The sequence below is a fragment of the Rattus norvegicus genome, chromosome X (genome assembly GCF_036323735.1).
Source record: "Rattus norvegicus strain BN/NHsdMcwi chromosome X, GRCr8, whole genome shotgun sequence".
NCBI lineage: Eukaryota > Metazoa > Chordata > Mammalia > Rodentia > Muridae > Rattus > Rattus norvegicus.
Genome location: NC_086039.1, coordinates 103,991,612 through 104,009,793, shown reverse-complemented (window position 1 = coordinate 104,009,793; position 18,182 = coordinate 103,991,612). Strand labels below are relative to the sequence as shown.

Sequence of the window (18,182 nt, the reverse complement as noted above, 5' to 3'; positions counted from 1 at the left end):
CCTAATTCCTCCTTACTTCAGTCCAATGGTTGGGTGTAAGTATCTGCATCTGTCTCAGTCAGCTATGCATAAAATCTTTAAAACTTAAAAGTATCTTTAATGAAAACCTTATAAAAAATCGACTTGAGAACTTTCCAGACTCAGGACATAATCTCAGATTTAGTTTATCATCTGGCATCTGTTAGTGAGAAATACAATTAGAGATAAGTATATTTAAGATCTACCCTTATGCTTATGAGTAAGATGAAAATAATAGTCACCTCGGGGTTACTATATGAACTAAATAATGAGAGATAATAAGTTTGTGAGCTTTTTCAGAGTTTGTCATCCTCTTGACATGGGGCTAACCTAAACCCTGAAATGTTTTCAGCTAATGGGGGAGGGTGCTTGTAAGAGATCTCTACTCACAGGTCCTGTGGGCAAAGGATGAGTATTTACTTCTTTACTGTGCCTTTTTCTCATCCTGTCCCCTAGAGAATCTATGTACTAAATTACAGGTTCCCACATCAGACCCAGACAGATATCACGTCTCTCCAAAGTGAGAGATTCTAACAGCTCTCCAAAGTGAGAGATTCTCACTATTTCTCTGGAATGCCCATTGTATTGAATTCTACTCTGCACCTGCAGCTAGATCACTTCCTGTTTATCTTTTTGGTAAAGACTGCTTTTCTGAGGCAATTATCTCCCTAGCTGAGCAGATGTGTGAGGCAATAGCACACAGTTGCTCAAAACAGTCCGCATTAACCTGAAACTTAGGAATGTACAGAATTTTGTTCTGTACATTCTAAGTTGGTCACGACAGTGTGTCAGGGTTTTAATTACAAGGGGGAAAAAGTACATTTTATTTATGAAAATTGATTTATTTTATGGTACTGGGTGGTGAACACAGCCTCATGCATGCTAGGCATGCCAATATTTTACAAATATAAACTTAAAATTTAACTCCACCGGAAGACCAACAGATTCAACTAACCTGGACCTTTGGGGCTCTCAGAGACTGAACCACCTACCAAAGAACATACATGGGCTGGATCTAGGCCTCCCTGCACATATGTGGCAGATGTGCAGCTTGGTCTTCAGGTGGGTCCTGAAGAACTGGAATGGGAGCTATCCCAAAAGTTGTTACCTGTCTGTGGGATATGTTCTTCTAGCTTGTTTGCCTTGTCTGGATTCAGTTGGAGAGGATGCGCCTAGCCCAGCAGAGACTTGAAGGGCCAGGATTGGGGGATATGCAGGGGGACTCCACCCGCTCAAAAGAGAAGGGGAGGGGGAAGAGATTATGGGAGGGGCTGACTGGGAAGGGGCAGTGAGCAGGATGTAAATCGAGTAAGTAAAAAGTAAATTTTAAAAAATATTTCTAAAAAAACTAACAAAAACAAAAATAAAAGATTCTAGAACAGGTTAGTAAATAACTCATGAACAAATTCTAGCCCACTGTTTATTTGGGGGGCTGTAAGAATGGTTATAAAATATTTTGTAACAAAAATGGAATTTTAATTTGGTGTTTATAAAATTTTATTGGAACACAAAATGCTAATTCCTTTACAGATTATTTATGTCTGGTTTTATATTACAGTGGTATTATTAAGAACTTGTAAAAATAGGAAGTGTAGCTCATTTGCAAAGACTGTCACCTGGTCAGGATATAGAATCTTTTTCACCCTTTGCCTTAGACTCTAACATGAGAGGTAGTTAACAGGTAAAATACACATCATGAAAAGTAATAAACCCCAGTCTGAACTATATGCTTAATTCCAAAGTGTCCTGGCCTCTCACAGGTACTTGAAATATAAGGCAAATCATGAAGACAGCAGTTAATATAAGGAAGGGATCTAAGGTTTTGGATGTATTTTCCTAAGTATCATTTCCATAGCTAATGTGATGAGCTTCGTTTTCTCCATTCTTTACCAAAAAAGACAGGCAACGAAATCCTGGCAAGGTACATGCAGTAAGATTAGGGTGGTTACAAAAAAAAAGAATGGTCAAAAAGAGGTTTGAGGTGTGGGAACAGGACTCAAGCTCTGAGGGCCAGCAGAAAGAATGGTACAGGCAACCTTGGGAGACAGGAGTTGGGAGGACCCTTCAGAAACCTGGGAGGTGAGAGACTTTAAGGATGCAAAGGAGGGACCCTAGATGATATGCCCTACACTGTAGAGTCCACCTCCTGCAGAAAGACAGAGCATCAAGTGAGGGACGGGGTTGCCATCCCACAGTTAAAAACTCTGACAGAATTATTCCTGTTTGAAAGAACTGCAGGGACAAAAATGGAGAAGAGCCTGAGGTAAAGGAGGTCCAGTAACAGGCCCAAATTGGGATCCAGCTCAAGGAGACACTGAACCACCAACCAAGCAGCATACACCAGCTGATATGAGGCCCCTGACACATACACAGCAGAAGACTGCTGGGTCTAGACTCAGTGAGAGAAGATGCACCTAACCCAGGAGACACTCAAGGACCCAAGGAATCGGGAGGTCTGGTGGGGTGGGGGTGAGGGGTGGGGAAATCCTTTTGGAGACAGGGATGGGGGGTAGAGGGAGGAGGTATGGGATGAGGAACAAGCAGAGGGTGTACCAGGATGGGGATAAAGACTGGACTGTAGGGCTGGAGAGATGGCTCAGCGGTTAAGAGCACCCGACTACTCTTCCAGAGGTCCTGAGTTCAATTTCCAGCAACCACATGGTGGCTCACAACCATCTGTAAAGAGATCTGATGCCCTCTTCTGGTGTATCTGAAGATAGCTACAGTGTACTTATATATAATAAATAAATAAATCTTTAAAAAAAAGAGAGAGAGAGATCCGATGCCCTCTTCTGGTGTATCTGAAGACAGCTACAGTGTACTTATATATAATAAATGAATAAATCTTAAAAAAAAAAGACTGGACTGTAGGGGCTAGAGAGATGGCTCAGTGGTTAAGAGCACCGACTGCTCTTCCAGAGGTCCTGAGTTCAATTCCCAGCAACCACATGGTGGCTCACAACCATCTGTAATGGGATCTGGTGCCCTCTTCTGGTGTGTCTGAAGACGGCTACAAGTGTACTCACATACATAAAATAAATAAAATTTTAAAAAAAGACTGGACTGTAAAAGGAAAAGATTAAAGAATTTTTAAAAAAAAGAGGTTTGATTCTGCTCCAGTAACATAGAGGTCACTATTGTTATGATTTTGTCATATAATCTTCTAACTGAATAAGTCCTTTCTTTCTATAGTGCAGCTGAAAGTATTGAATTATAAAGAGGTTCATATTTGTGGTTTTTAGTTTGATAGAGTTTGAAAGAATATCGTGGATGTTTCAGGTTTTAAAAAGGGGTCTCACTCTGCACCTCAGACTAGCCTAGAAATCACTATGTAGCCTAGACAGGAACTCACAATGATCCTCCTATCTCAGCCCCACAAGTTCTAAGATTACAGTCACGAGCAGCCATACTGGGCTAAAAGCAAAGTTTTTTGAAAGCCAACCAGAGCTATATTTTATTTCAATGAAAAAGAATAATGAAAAGCCCTCTGTAGGAAAAGCAAATTTGACAAGATTGTTTAAATATATAGGCAGGCCTTAATATTTCAAAAGTAATTTTCGGTGTTTTAAATTTTTTTTAATTTTATTTAATTTTTTTTTACACTCCAGATTTTATCCCCCCTCCCGGTCAACCCTCTCACTGTTCCACATCCCATACCTCCTCCCTGCCCCTTGTCTCTGAAAGCATGTCCCCATCCCCCAACTCCCACCCCACCAGACCTCTCCACTCCCTGGAGCCTCCAGTCTCTTGAGGGTTAGGTTCATCTTCTCTGACTGAACCCAGAGCTGGGAGTCCTCTACGGTGTTATGTGTTGGGACCTCATCTCAGCTGGTGTATGCTGCCTGGTTGGTGATCCTGTGTCTGAGAGATCTCAGGGGTCCAGGTTAATTGAGACTGCTGGTCCCCCTACAGGGTTGCCCTCCTCCTCAGCTTCCTCCAGCTTTTCCCTAATTCAACCACAGTAGTCCCAGCTTCTGTCCATTGGTTGGGTGTTAATATCTGCATCTGACTCTTCAGCGGCTTGTTGGGCCTCTCAGAGGGCAGGCATGATAGGCCCCTGTTTATAAGCACACCATAGCCTCAGTAATAGTGTCAGGCCTTGGGGCCTCCTCTTGAGCTGGATCCCACTTTGGGCCAGTTGCTGGACCTCCTTTTCCTCAGGCTCTTCTCCATTTTGTCCCTGCAGTTCTTTTAGACAGGAACAATTATGGGTCTTTTTAATGGAGAAAAAGAGGCTTTATATATGTATGAATGAGTGAATTGAGCCGTTGAGGCTTAGCCTATCATAGGCATCCGGTAAATATTTCTGAAATATTTAAAAAAAACAATAAATATACAAATTTAGTAGTACTCCACAAATAATCAGTGTACATTTTAGATGCTTGCACATGTCTATCTCTTGAACAGAAGCAAAGTAACCAGGACAATCACTCATTTTAATAACATTATTTTTCTTAAAATTTGCAAATCACTGAGGAAAATACTACAATGAATACCAGGTGGCTGTGTAGCCACAGAAAGTATTGCAGAATGAACTTTCTAATTTAGAAGAGAGAATGAACACAGACAACCTAAAAGGACCCTCTGGTTACAAGTTAAATAAAGCTTTTCTCTATAACTGCCATTTAAACATTAGGCTACATTTATGTAAATGAAGTAACATCTATGGAAACAGACTAGCAGAGACTAGATTTACAACTGAAACCTAAAACCTGGACAAAATTCATGAAATGCTAACTTTCAGTCTTAGAGAAGGAAAGCATATGGACTTTATGACTATCTACAATTTATGTCATATAGCAGGATTTATAACACATCAGTAAAATGCATGACAATTAAAGAGGCCAGAGGACATACATGTACATACTTTTAATATTTTATTCTATATTAAAAGTTAATTCTGATACATTCAAGAAATATACTATACCCCTTAAAACAATCATTAAAATTATAGCTAAGCAAATAATGCGATTAACTCTTCAAAAAGTCAATCCAAAAGGTATTAAAAGAAAAAAAAAGGACTGGAGAGATGGCTTAGCCATTAAGAGCACTGATTGCTCTTCCAGAGGTCCCAAGTTCAATTCCCAGCAACCACATTGTGGCTCATGACCACTTGTAATGGGATCTGATGCCCTCTTCTGGTGTGACAAAGACAGCTACCAGTGTGCTCAAATGAATAAAAAAAATTTTTAAAAAAGAAAGTAAGGGGCTGGGGATTTAGCTCAGTGGTAGAGCGCTTACCTAGGAAGCTCAAGGCCCTGGGTTCGGTCCCCAGCTCCGAAAAAAAAAAAAAAAAAGAACCGAAAGTAAGAAAAAGGAGAATGAAAAAACGATGGAACAAATGGAAAAGAGATGGTTGGTTTAAAACCAAACATCTCAGTAATCGCATTAACAAGTGGTTGAAATACATTGATATTGTCAGATTAAGTAGGAAGAGATAATACAATTGTATATTGCCTGTAAGAATCTCATTTTAAGTGTAAAAATAAAAATAGATTGTAAGTAAATAAGGGAAACTAGAAAATTCTGTGCTAGTTAAAACAAAATTCAATTTACTATAATGATGCTAGGCACAATAAATTACAGAACAGAAGACCAAGGATAAATGAAGTCCATTACATAATTTTTAAGTGGTGAATTTTCACATATTACAGTGTTTCAAACTACATGAAGCAAATATTTATAATTCAATAAAAAAAGCATTTGAAAGTCAGGAATTAAACATTGTCTCTGAAATATTAAGGGAACAAGTAAACAGAAAACAGACTTCAAGAACAATATTAATCCATTTAATTACTTGATAGCTATATAACTTTCTACTACCAATCTATGTCTGATTTATATGTGCATGGCACATTTATCAATGTAGTCCCTACTCACTGGCAAACAATAAGTCCTAATATTAACAGGATTCAAATGATATTTGAGACTGGGTTCTTAGAGAACCATGAAATTAAATGAGAAATCACAATAAATCCCTGGAAAACACCAAAAATCTTAAAATAGGAAAAATTAATATATGTCTAAGTAGCTCATGGCCCAAAGTAAAACTTAAAATGGAAATTAGGCCATTTGATCAGTTCATGGGAAGGCATCTATATAGCATGCCTGAGGTTCTGGGATCAAGCCAAAAACAGGAAAATATTTCAAAACAGGAATATCATTTTTAAATTTTATTATTTATTCATAAGTTCATGTATCAGTACTATATTTACATCTTTCTCCATCCCTCTCCTCATTCCAACTCCTCCCATGTTCCCTCACTATGACATGCTCTCAAATACATGGCTTATTATTCTTTATTTTTATACACATACATACATTTATAAATACAAAATGGTACTAATAGGTATATGTGTTTAGATCTGACGTCTTGGGATTAAGTAATCTGTCATGTGACTGTTTCTGGAGAAGACTGATTCTCCCACTCTCAGTAGCTGTCTTTAGTCGGTGTTTTATTGCTGTGCAGAGACACCATGACCAAGGAAATTCTTATAAAAAAGAAAGCATTGGGGCTGGAGAGATGGCTCAGAGGTTAGGAGCACTGTCTGCTCTTCCAGAGGTCCTGAGTTCAATTCCCAGCAACCACATGGTGGCTCACAACCACCTATAATCAGGAAATGATTATAATGAGGAAATGGCCTCTTCTGGCCTGTAGTTGCATACATGCAGGCAGAAAGCTGTATGATGTATACATAATAAATAAATAAATTTTAAAAAAAGAAAGCATTGAATTGGGGGCTTGCTTACAATTTCACAGTTTCAGTCCATTATCCCCATGGCATGCATGATGCTGGAGAAGCAGTTGATAGTTCTACATTGTGTTCCATGGTGACCCACTTCCTTCAACAAGGCCACACCTCCAAATCCTTCTAATCCTTTCAATTAGTTCAACTCTCTGGTGACTAAGCATTCAAATATATGTGCTTATGGGGGTATCTTATTCAAACCACCACAGTAATCAATTATTGACTGTAGCTCTTCATCTAGGGGTGGGAATTTTTAAGATTTCTCCCATCCACATTGGCATACCAACTAGTATTGTCATTTTTCAGGTCTTGTTTAAGTAGCCATAGGGTTGACATTTCGTGAGTCCAGCTTCCTTGTCATATGTAGAGAGAGCACCAGCTCTAAGCAGTTATTTTGATCCTCTCTGGCTCTTACAAGTTTTCCAATCCGTTCTTCAGTGTTTCCTGAAGGGTATGTTGTAGATGCATAAATTGGGGCTGGGTAATTAGGTGGAGATTTCTGTAATGGATTCTGTCTGCTTTCCTGATTTCTAGGTTTACTCCATGTTATTAACTCAGATCTAAAGACTCAGAGCTAGAAAGCACAAGAGACCATGTTGCATTTCTCTTTGTGGTTCCAGGTTACCTCACACGATATAATTGCTTCTTTTTATCTTGAGATTTCAGGGCTTCATTTTGCTTTACTTGCTTTACAAGTACCTGTGACGTAAGATATCTGGTCCCTTGGACATATGTAAGGAGTGGTATAGCTAGGTTTATGGCAGATTTACTTTTAGTTCCTTGAGACCTCGCCACACTTACTTCCATATTGGCTGAATCTTTTTGAAATCCCACTAGCAATGAATGAAGGTTTGCTTTACCCTGAGTCCCCTGAAGCATTTGTAGTTTATTTTGTTGATTTTTGCCATTTTGACTGATGTAATATGAAATCTCGAAGTTATTTTGATTTCCATTTCCTAACTGCTAAGGATGATGAGCATTTTTAAATATATTTCTTAGCTGTTTTTGTTTCTTCCTTTGAGAACTGTCCATTCTGATTTATACATTTATTTGTGTGTGACTTTTTAAAAAAATTCTTTGTGTATTCTGCATATTAATCCTCTATGACTGACAAAGATTCCCATTCTGGGTACCTTCTCATCATTTGATTCATTATTTTATTTGCTGTACAGAAGCTGTTTTATAAGGTTCTGGGGATCATACCTTGGTTGCTCTAACTGATATGAGAAGAACTTCTCACTATAAGTGGGACCGTTTTCTGGCAGGAATCCTGTTCTGTATAAATGGAGAGACGTTGGGGATTTAGCTCAGTGGTAGAGCGCTTGCCTAGGAAGCGCAAGGCCCTGGGTTCGGTCCCCAGCTCCGAAAAAAAGAACAACAACAAAAAAAAAAAAAAAGACATCGCCAGATAAATGGAGAGACAATTGAGCAGCAATAACGTTCATTCCACTCTGCCTCCTTGTGGTGGCTGTGATGTAACCATCTGTTTCAAGTTTTTGCTGCCTTGATTTCCCTGCCATGAATGTATATTTTCCTCACAAAGAACAATAAAAATAACTCATTTTAGAAGTAATATATTTTCTCACTATTCTCTTGACCAGCAGCTTCCATCTTTTATATATGATATACACCTTTGAATTTTAATTTTTAGTTATTCCTTATTTGTTGTGAGACAGACAGAGAAAGAGAGAGAATAGAAGAGAGAAGAATGTGCTTGTGCCATGGCAGAGGTCAAAGGACAACTTTCAGGAGTCGGCTCTCTTCTTTCACTTTGTTGACATAGGTCCCCCCCTTCTTGTTTCTCCCATGCAATGTACTTAAATTTAGTTGTTCCATAAGCTTCTGGGCCCTTCTCCTGTCTCTGACTCTACTCTCACCATCAGAGTTCTGGAATTATACAACATTTAGGGGGTTTTTTGTTTGTTTGTCTGTTTGTTTAATTTTTGTTTTTTTACATTGGTCCTGGAATTGAATTGATGTCCCACTGGGTTATCAAGCTTGGGCAGCAGGCATTTTTACCCACTGAGTCATCTGATCAGCCTAGACCTTTGACCGTTTAATAAAAATAAGTGGTGTCTACTCTCAGCAAATGTATACATTAAATAAAATGTATATAGCTTATGCATATGAATATAATTTCAAGGGGTTTACAGCTTGAAAATGGCTGAACTCTGCATGGGGCATGGACTAGAGACTGAGGAAATGGCCAAACAATAACTTGTCCAACTTGAGACTCATCCCATAAGCAAGCACCAATCAGTAACACTATTGGTGGTACTCTGTTATGCTTTCGGATAGGAGTCTAACATAGTTGTCCTCTGAGAGGCTCCACCCAATAGCTGACTTAAATGCAGACAACAACAGCCAAACAGTGGATGGAGCTTGAGGACTCTTATGGAAGAATAAGAGGAAGGATTGCAGGGTCCCTAAGGGGATAGGAACTCCAAGGGAAGACCAACAGAGTCAACTACCTGAACCCTTGGGGCTCTCAGAGACTGAACTATCAACCAAAGAACATACACAAGCTGGACCCAGGACCCCCTATGCATATGTCACAGATGTGCAGCTTGGTCTTCAGGTGGGTCCTGAACAACTGGGGTGGGGGCTATGATAAAAGCTGTTGCCTCTCTGTGGGATATGTTCTTCTAGCTGGGCTGCCTTCTCTGGACTCAGTGGGAGAGGATGTGCCTAGTCTCACAGAGACTTGAAGTGCCAGGGTGGGGAGATTCAAAGGGGGTGTCTCCCATCAGCTCAGAGGAAAAGAGGATGAGGAGATGGGAGGAAGGATTGTTGGGGGGTGACTGGGAAGGGGACATGAGCAGGATGTAAAGTGAATAAGTAAAAATATAAATTAAATTTAAAAGGGAAAGGAAAGAAAGTGTGGGCTGGAGTGGTGGCTCAGTGGTTAAGAGCACTGACTGCTGTTCCAGAGATTCTGAGTTCAATTCCCAGCAAACCTCATGGTGGCTCACAATGATCTGTAATGAGATCTGATGCCCTCTTCTGGTGGGTCTGCGAGACAGCTTCAGTGTGCTTCTATATAACAAATAAATAAATCTTTTTTAAAAAAGAAAAGAAAATGCATGAAGTCAAGGACTAAGTAAGTGTCTGTTTCTCTTCTCCTGAGTGGCATCCAAGCGTAGTGTCTTCTCTTTTCTCAAGTTCATAGTCCCTGCTTCCTCGTTATGTCAACCTCCTTTCCTCTCAGGATTATTTTTAAATTTCTATGGCACACATCTTTCTACAACGTATGTATAGTCCAACAATTCCTACACTTACACCCCTTGGATTTTATCCTGGGTAGTCAGGTGAGAACACATGGCCTACATCAACCAGTATAATCAGCACGTCAGACACCAAGTCAGAAAGTACCAGAATATGAGTATAGATTATAGTCAGAAACCTTGAAGGGTAGCTAGGCATTTCTTGGATGCCTTGGTAGCAAAGGGTGCAGAGTTGAGAGAGCTTGCAACCACAAGCTGGACAGGTCTTCAGAGAGGAAACGTTGGAGACTGATTTTCCCCTCTTTTATAACACTTTATTTTAAATGAAATAGTTTTTTGTGCTCACAAGAAACACATGCTTAGCAGAGTCAATGAAGTTTAAAAAGAACTATTAGAAAGAAAAGACCATCTCCATTTCAACCACTTGCTTCGCTTCCAAATGATCTGCCCACGCCCTTTAAGTGCAGGTGTAAAGTAGACCATGTGCAGAATGAACATCGGTGGCTACGAGAGGAAGTGGAGAGAAGAAGTACATGATTTGCTATTTTATTAAAGATAAAGTGGTCCCCCAAATCCTCAGATCTTAACAGGAATCGGTATTAGGAAAAGATGCAGCCTCTCCCTAATGAGCACACAGGACTAACCACACATCACAGGACGAACCATATTTGACCTCTGGAATTTGCAAGTAACAAAATGAATGACAAGGCCTCATGCTGTGGGGGAAGGGACAGAAAGTGGTGGGGGTAGTGAGGGGAAAAGTAGGCTGGCTCCTGACGCACTTTTCTGGTGCTTGGGAGGGGAACTAGGGACCTGAGCCCACTGCTGACGTCCCTGTCACGTGATCAGGAGCAGACGTATGCAGAAGTCTCTCTCTTCCAGGTACCAGCTACCAGCTCCTTATCTCCGTGAAGGAAGGCAGACTTGAAACCGAACGACAGAGGGGGGAGCAACTGCCCTATAGCCCGGCAGGTTGGTACAAGCCAGGAATTCCTGAGGGAGGGGTGGTAATGGACAGAGGCTAGCGAGGAGAGGACTCTGTCTGCTTTTCAAATACCGCCCCCTTTCCACCCCCATTCATTTTGGCGCAGAAGATTGTGTGAGTGTTGGGGGTAGCAGCTCAGAGAACTGTGGGCTAATGGCAGAAGGAAATGTGAGAAGGAGTCATTTCACAGGGATAGCTACAAATCCTCCACTGCCTGCAGATCGCTGGGTAGGAATGACAGAAGGCTAAGACCAGAGCTGATTCCAAAGCAGATACTCGACTCCTTTCCAGATGCTCACCAAGTTGGTGCAGGAAATCGATGGGGATGGGAACAGGGGTCATTGGAGGGAGATCAGGGGTAGAGAATGCCAATTGAGATATCACAGGAACAGTGATTGAGCTACAGATGCCTTACAGAGGAGGGGGGGTGGGGAGGGACAGCGGAGGGAGTGGGGTGGTGATGGCCTAATCCCTTTTAGGTAGCAGGAGAGGGCAGGGGCCCTGACTTCAGGCTGAGGAAGATGAACTGACCCAGGCCTCCTTTTCCCTTTTCCATCCCCCAACCATTTTGGATCCCAAAATGGTAGGCTGGGGTGACCAAGGGTGGGGATTGCTGCAGAGAGAAACAGGTTTAGTAGGAGGCTCAGCTCCTAATTACGGAGTGACTCCTCAACTCAGAGGGATTCAAAAGGAGGTATTAAGGACCCAAAAGATTAGAGTTCAGAAATAACTTGTCCCTTTCACTGTAGAAAGCTGGGTGGGTTGTTTTTCCTGTGTATGTGGGGAGGAAGGGGTGAATGCAGTCCTGTAGTTATATCTGCCCTGCCTTCTGCTGCTACTATCTCTATTTTCAGAAAAGTGTCCCACTACTGTCAAGGGACCCTGGGGTGGGAGTGGGGAGTTCAGGTACAGAGATCTGAGGGCAGCCAGACCTGTCTGCTGACTTTCAAAGTTCTGAACTCTACTCATTTTGGTGAAATGATAGCAGATTTGGGCAGGGAAATCAGACCCAGGGAAACAGTTTGGGAGTAATTCTTCTTTTCTGTAGCCTCAGGACTAGAAAAAGGTAAACCATTGAGGGAGATGTGTGGAAGAAAATCAGAGAAGACAGAGGAAGGAATGTGCACTGAAAGGGAGGAACTGGGAAAGTTTGGACAATGATTCTGGGTCCTGCTTGCCAGTCATTCTTCTTGCTTGCCAGTCTTCTAATCCTTCACCATTTGATTCCCATCTCCCCACAGGTCTTCAAGTCTGTGGCTGTGGGCAGCAACCCAGCCAAGGAAAGGGAAGCCCTGCAGCACCAGTGCAGGTTAGTGAGAGGAGGAGTGTGCTCCACCCTGGAAGTAGAGCAGAAGCTGGGGAGGCCACTGCTCACCCCCTCCCTCCAATCCTCCTCATTACAATTTCAGGACACATTGCAAGGTCCTAAGGGAATGCGATCCTTTGCAGCTGGTGATGCCAAAGTGGAGGCTATGAAAGGGAGGGAGGGGAAAGGGTGGCATTTACCAGGCTCTCCGAGGCTATCAGAACACCCCTGAAATCTGCATACACGTTTTATAAGTTTTATAACTGAAAGGATGAGAAAAAATGAAAATGCCCCTCAATTTCTGTAACTCTTTGTAAGTTGAAACTACACAGCAGAGCCAGAACAAAGTTGAGACACCATTACTCTCTGTGTTTCTTTCTTAGCACATTCCTTTAATGGTAGGAAGACACACCCTTGACGTTTCTTGAAAGGTTGGTCCATGTAAGAAGTGTGTAGGGAAAGGAATCTAAGGTAAGAGTGCACCTAGAAGGTGGATTAAGGTGGTTTGGGAAAACCATAAGAAAAGGAAAGCAACCATTAAAATTTTGTGCCACACTGTAGACCCTTAGTGTTCTTTTCTTTGTCTTCTAGGACAGGCAACAAAGAAAAATTGCAACATGGAAAAGTTCTACAAAGAAAATGAAGGAAAGCCAGAAAACAAGGGAAGGGCAGAAGATGAAGGAAGTACAGAAGAGGGAGGAAAAGCAGATGAAGACAAGTCAGATACAGAGGGGAAACCAGCGCGCCAGGGCAAGCTAGAGGAGGAGGGAGGGCCAGGTGAGCAGGCACAACAGAAAGGTGAGGGGAAGCCCGAGAAGCAGGGAAAGTCTGACGGGGAGGGCAAGCGCCCAGGGGAGAGCAAGCCCGATTCCCAGGCAAAGTCAGCCAGCGAGGCGCGAGCTGCAGAAAAGCGCCCCGCTGAAGATTATGTGCCCCGGAAAGCAAAGCGAAAAACAGATAGGGGGACAGATGATTCTCCCAAGAACTCCCAGGAGGACTTACAGGACAGGCATGTGAGCAGTGAGGAGGCGATGAGAGAGTGTGCAGATATGACAAGGGCTCAGGAAGAGCTGAGGAAGAGGCAGAAAATGGGTGGTTTTCACTGGGTACCAAGAGATGCACAGGAGGCTTTAGTCCCCAGGGGCCAACGGGGAGTCAGGGGGGTGAGGGGAGGCGGAGGCAGGGGTCAGAAGGACTTGGAAGATGCTCCATTTGTTTAATGCCTTCAGCCTTTCCGTTCTGGTTTCTTTGATGGGAAATATTGCCAGCCCTGCTTTCCCTGGTAGGCTTTTGCCGGGCTCTGTGCTTTAACCTTGTGCTGAGATTTTCCTTTAGGTGTCACTCCTGTTACCAGCAGACAGCACTATGTCTTTTAGTAAAGGACTTCCACCCATGTGCATGGAAGAAATGTTCATGGTCTACTGTAAAATAATAAAGAGAACAGTTTGCAGAACCACAGATACAGTATCAGTCCATTTTTGAAAACAAAATCATCATGTAGAGTATACACACAAGGAAAACCGTGCAACCACGTAGACCTATAAGAAATAATGTTTTTTTCTGTGTGGTGAGATTTGAGGGTTTTTTTTTATTTTCTCATATAAACCTCCCCACCCCACTAAGAACAGAGCCTACTGTTTTCTAAATACTTATTTATTTATTATATATACAGTGTTCTGCTGCAGGTATGACTTCAGACTAGAAGACAGCATGAGATCTCATTACAGATGGTTGTGAGCCACCATGTTGTTGCTGGGAATTGAACTCAGGACCTCTGAAAGAGCAGCCAGTGCTCTTAACCACTGAGCCATCTCTTCAGCCCAAAGCTAGTTTTGTTATAAAAGAAACAATAAAAGGTAAAATAAAAGGCTGGGTGCAGTGATGCATGCCTTCCCGAAGCAGAGGCAGGCACATATCTGACTTTGCAGCCATAGTAGGCTTTACTGCCAATCAACTGAAGCCAGTCAGAACAAGAGAGTGAGCCCATATCTCATATTAAGCTTATAGTAGCAAAGGAGGCCCCTAAAACTCTTGTCAGAATATAGATTCACAGGTAAAACTGCACTGCCTCTGGACCTGAAAGTTGGAGGAGTTTTTTTCAGTCCCTGCCAATGCTACTGTCCCTTGTCATATGTGAAGGGGAGATAGAGAAAGCTTACACCACAGAACTATGGCACACAGAGAATTTGAAAATGAGTGCTACCAGTGTGCATTCACAACACCAGATCAGACACATGGGGGACAACTGAAGGAAGTCTCATCTATGCCTAGAAAAAGATGCAGAAAACTGAGGTGTGAGTGATCCCTTCCCTAGAGAAAGTGCCACGTCTGCTGGCCATATACCTTCTCCCTCATGGATCCTGCATCCATTCAAGACACCCACTACCATTAGTAAGTGAAGTCACTGAGGTAACAATGCCACTTTTACTTTCCTGAAGACCCTGTTAACTAGAATATCTATTCCGTTCCATTCTGATGTGTTTACAATGAGGTGTTTTTCTCACTGTAATAGCTGCCAGTCATAAAAAAAAAGATGAGGAAAATGCTTTCTAAAATTTTAACTGAATATTAATCCACCAGATTTACCCTTTATTAATCGCTCATTTATTTATTTCCTTTTGACAGGATCTCATGTAAGCCTAGGCTAGCCTTGAACTTAGCTATGTAGACAAGGAATGGCCTTTTGCTTTTTGTTTTTAAATCCTGTTTCTATATCCTTATGCTGAAATTATAGGCATGCACCACCAAACCAGGTTTATAAAGAGCCAATGATGAAACTCAGGGCTATGTGCACTCTTCTACTCAAACACATTAGTAAATGGAGATATATCCCCCAACTTGAAGACTTTCCGTTTATAAAGTTCCCAAGAACTTATCTTACTCAATTTTTACTTCCCACAACACTTAATAGACTTAATAGAAACTTAAAAAAAAGAACACATTAACCATCAAGTCAGAAGGCCTCTCCGTCTTCGCACCGCTTCTGCTCATGGTTGTATGAACACTCTTAACTATGCAAGCTCATTACTTTGCTACTGTTGTTATTGTTGAAGCAAGGTCTCATGCACTATACCTCACTATATAGCTGAAGATGGCCTTAGATTCATGATCCTTCTGCCTCCATCTCCCAAGTGCTGGCATTCGAGGCATGAGCTACCACACTCCTCTCATGTAAGTTCATTCTTATGCAACTGAAATTTGCCATTTCAAAAGAAGCGTGGCAGGGGAGAAATTATTGTCCAGCTCTTTTCCAAATGGGACATGGTAGTAGCTTTCAGACTTTGAGAGCTACTGATAGAATATGTGCATGGAAGTCCCCTCTGTTTTGCGGAAAATATAGAATCCTGGTTGCCAGAGCAGATCCAAATCATCAGGATTTCTTCTGATTTGACATTTCTTCTACTGTTAGTTTGTTTTAAAGAATTTCATTGGATCCATTCATTTTGGGCAGTGTGCGTGCATGCAGGCATGCAGGCATGCTTGCTTGTGTGTGATGGTCTTGTGGAGGTGAAAGGACAATTTCTAGTACTTGGTCCCCTCTTTCCACCATGTGTCCAGTGGGAATTGAATAGGCTCCTTTATTTGCTGACTCATCTCCCCAGCCCTCACTTTCATGTTTCATAAAGTAGATAAAGACACTGAAACAAAAAAACACTAACAGTGCAAAAGAGTTTATTATTAATAAACACTGTAGTCTGTATTGCCAGTGCATATACCAACTGCTTAAATATGTTTGGCTTGTGATACCAACCATCATATTTTTTTTAGTGTGCATGTATGAATACTTTAAGAGATTTGTTGAAACATAATTCACAGATCCCAAGTTTTACTCTCCTAAGTGCACAATTCAGCACTTCTCACTATGTTAGCAGAGTTCTGAACCCATCGCATTATCTAGTTCTAAATTAGATATTTTCATCACCCTCAAAAGAAACCTTAGACTCATTGACACTGTGCCTATTCCCTGTCGCTAGCATCTGGTAAGCAGTGATCCTTTTTCTGTCTCTACGGATTTGTCCAGTCACATAAATAGAATCACACACTACATGGCTTGTTAGATCTGGCTTCTTCAACTTGTCATAATGTTACAGCATCCATCATCACTAAATATCTGTGGGTAAGGTTTTATTTCAAAATGTGTTTTTTGTTTTCTTGGGTATATTCTTGGGAAACCAATTTTTAAAGTCTATAATAACTTGGTAAAAGTTTTGAAGAGCTGCCAAATTGTTTTCTAAAACAACCGTGACACTAGACAATCCTACCAGTAGTGCACTAGGGTTCCAATTTCTCAATATCTTTGTTGACACAATTTTATTATAGCAATCTTAGTTGATTAAAAAGTAGCAGCTCATAAAGATTTCAATCTAAACTTTGCTAATGGCTAACAACCTTCAGCATTGTGTGGCATTTTGTTGATTATTTATATATCTTCTGAGGAGAAATGTGTACCCACCTGCTTCTGACTCCCAAGTACTGAGATTAAAGGCATGCACATTTTAAAATCAGATTGATAGTCATTTTTATTGTTGAGTTGAAAAAACTCTTTATCTAGTGGAGACAAGTCCCTTATCAGATAGATAATTCGCAAGTGTTATTTCTTAACTTACTAAGTATAGCCATTCTCTATGGACTGTCTGATATGATAATGGAACACATTGTGCCTTACTAAAATGTGTTAGTCAGCTTTCCTGTGCCATAATCAATATCTGAAAAAAATCAACTTTAAAGGAGCAAAAGTTATGGTTGGGGAGGTTGAAAACACTGGCTATTTTTCCAAAGGACCTGGGATGGCTTTCCTACAGCCATATGCTGGGGGTCATCTGTAACTCTAATTCCAGAGGGAGACACCCTCTTATTGTCCCTAAGGGAACTGCACACACACAATACACTTGAATACAAGCAGGCAAGACACTCTTACACATAAAATAAGAGAGAGTGGGGGAGGACGCAAAGGATCTGGGGTAGATAACTCCGACATTAAAGTGCTTGATGTATGTACAAGTATCAAGACCTGAGTTCAGATTCCTGGTGCCCACATAAATGTCAGGTGTGGTGGTACACATCTGCATCTCTAGAACTGCACAAGGGTGGGTGATGGCTGGAGTGAGAAGGTAGATTCCTGGAGTTTTCTGGGCATTCAGGCCAGTTAATCCGTGAACTTCAGTCTTAGAGAACCTGTCACAAAAAATATAGAGGAGGAACTGGAGAAATGGCTTGGTGGATGGAAGAGCTTGCTGCTCTTGAAGAGCTGTAGTTCCCAGAGCCCATGCTGGATGGCTCACAACCATTTGTCATTTCAACTCCGGAGGATCTGCCACCCTCTGCTGGCCACTGTGGGTACTGCATTCATGTGGTGTAAGTAAAGAGAACACACCAGGAAGTAGTGGCCCAAATAAAACATAATAATAAATATAAATACAAAAGTAAAATATTAAAAATAAATGAATACAAATAAAATACACACCTGATGTCATCCTCTGGTCTCTCTCTCTCTCTCTCTCTCTCTCTCTCTCTCAAACACACACACACACACACACACACACACACACACAGCTCTACCACAGACATCTTACCACATTTGATAAGTACACCAGTGAGTTACTGGACTCTGAGGATCATTTGCTAGTTTAAGGTAAGTTCATACTAGAGTAGCTAATAATGCCAAATACCTCATGGCTTAATCAAGGCTTATAGAGACAGCTCAGCAGTTCTGAGTACTGTCTGTTCTTCCAGAGAACACAAGATAAACTCCCAGCACCCACATGGAGACTCCCTACCATCTGTAACTCCAGTTTCAGACTATCTGATGCTCTCATCTGGCCTCTTCTAGCATAAGGCAAGCACATGGTGCATAAATGTACAAGCAGGTAAAACACCCAAATGTGGGGGCTGGAGAGATG

General features: G+C 41.5%; 1 protein-coding gene across 7 annotated transcripts; it reads left to right on the top strand.

The window, feature by feature from the left end:
* The first annotated feature begins 10,856 nt into the window (after window positions 1-10,856).
* Tceal5 (transcription elongation factor A like 5) lies at window positions 10,857-13,747 on the top strand. 7 transcript variants are annotated; one of them, NM_001329156.1, is made up of 4 exons: window positions 10,857-10,963; window positions 12,218-12,285; window positions 12,666-12,753; window positions 12,874-13,747. In NM_001329156.1, the coding sequence occupies exon 4, from the start codon at window positions 12,900-12,902 to the stop codon at window positions 13,500-13,502; it is 603 nt and encodes a 200-aa protein (NP_001316085.1). In that variant the 5' UTR covers window positions 10,857-10,963; window positions 12,218-12,285; window positions 12,666-12,753; window positions 12,874-12,899; the 3' UTR covers window positions 13,503-13,747. The 7 variants fall into 7 exon arrangements, with proteins under 7 accessions (NP_001316085.1, XP_038955982.1, XP_038955979.1 ...); XM_039100054.2 differs by lacking the exon at window positions 10,857-10,963 and adding an exon at window positions 11,071-11,090 and having other exon boundaries at window positions 12,874-13,740; XM_039100053.2 differs by lacking the exon at window positions 10,857-10,963 and adding an exon at window positions 11,152-11,204 and having other exon boundaries at window positions 12,874-13,740.
* The last annotated feature ends 4,435 nt before the right edge of the window (window positions 13,748-18,182 follow it).

Excerpts from the sequence above, each read along its gene's own strand:
- Tceal5 (XM_039100051.2), top strand. Across the intron at positions 12,286-12,873 it reads GCCCTGCAGCACCAGTGCAG|GACAGGCAACAAAGAAAAAT; the intron begins GTTAGTGAGAGG and ends TTTGTCTTCTAG.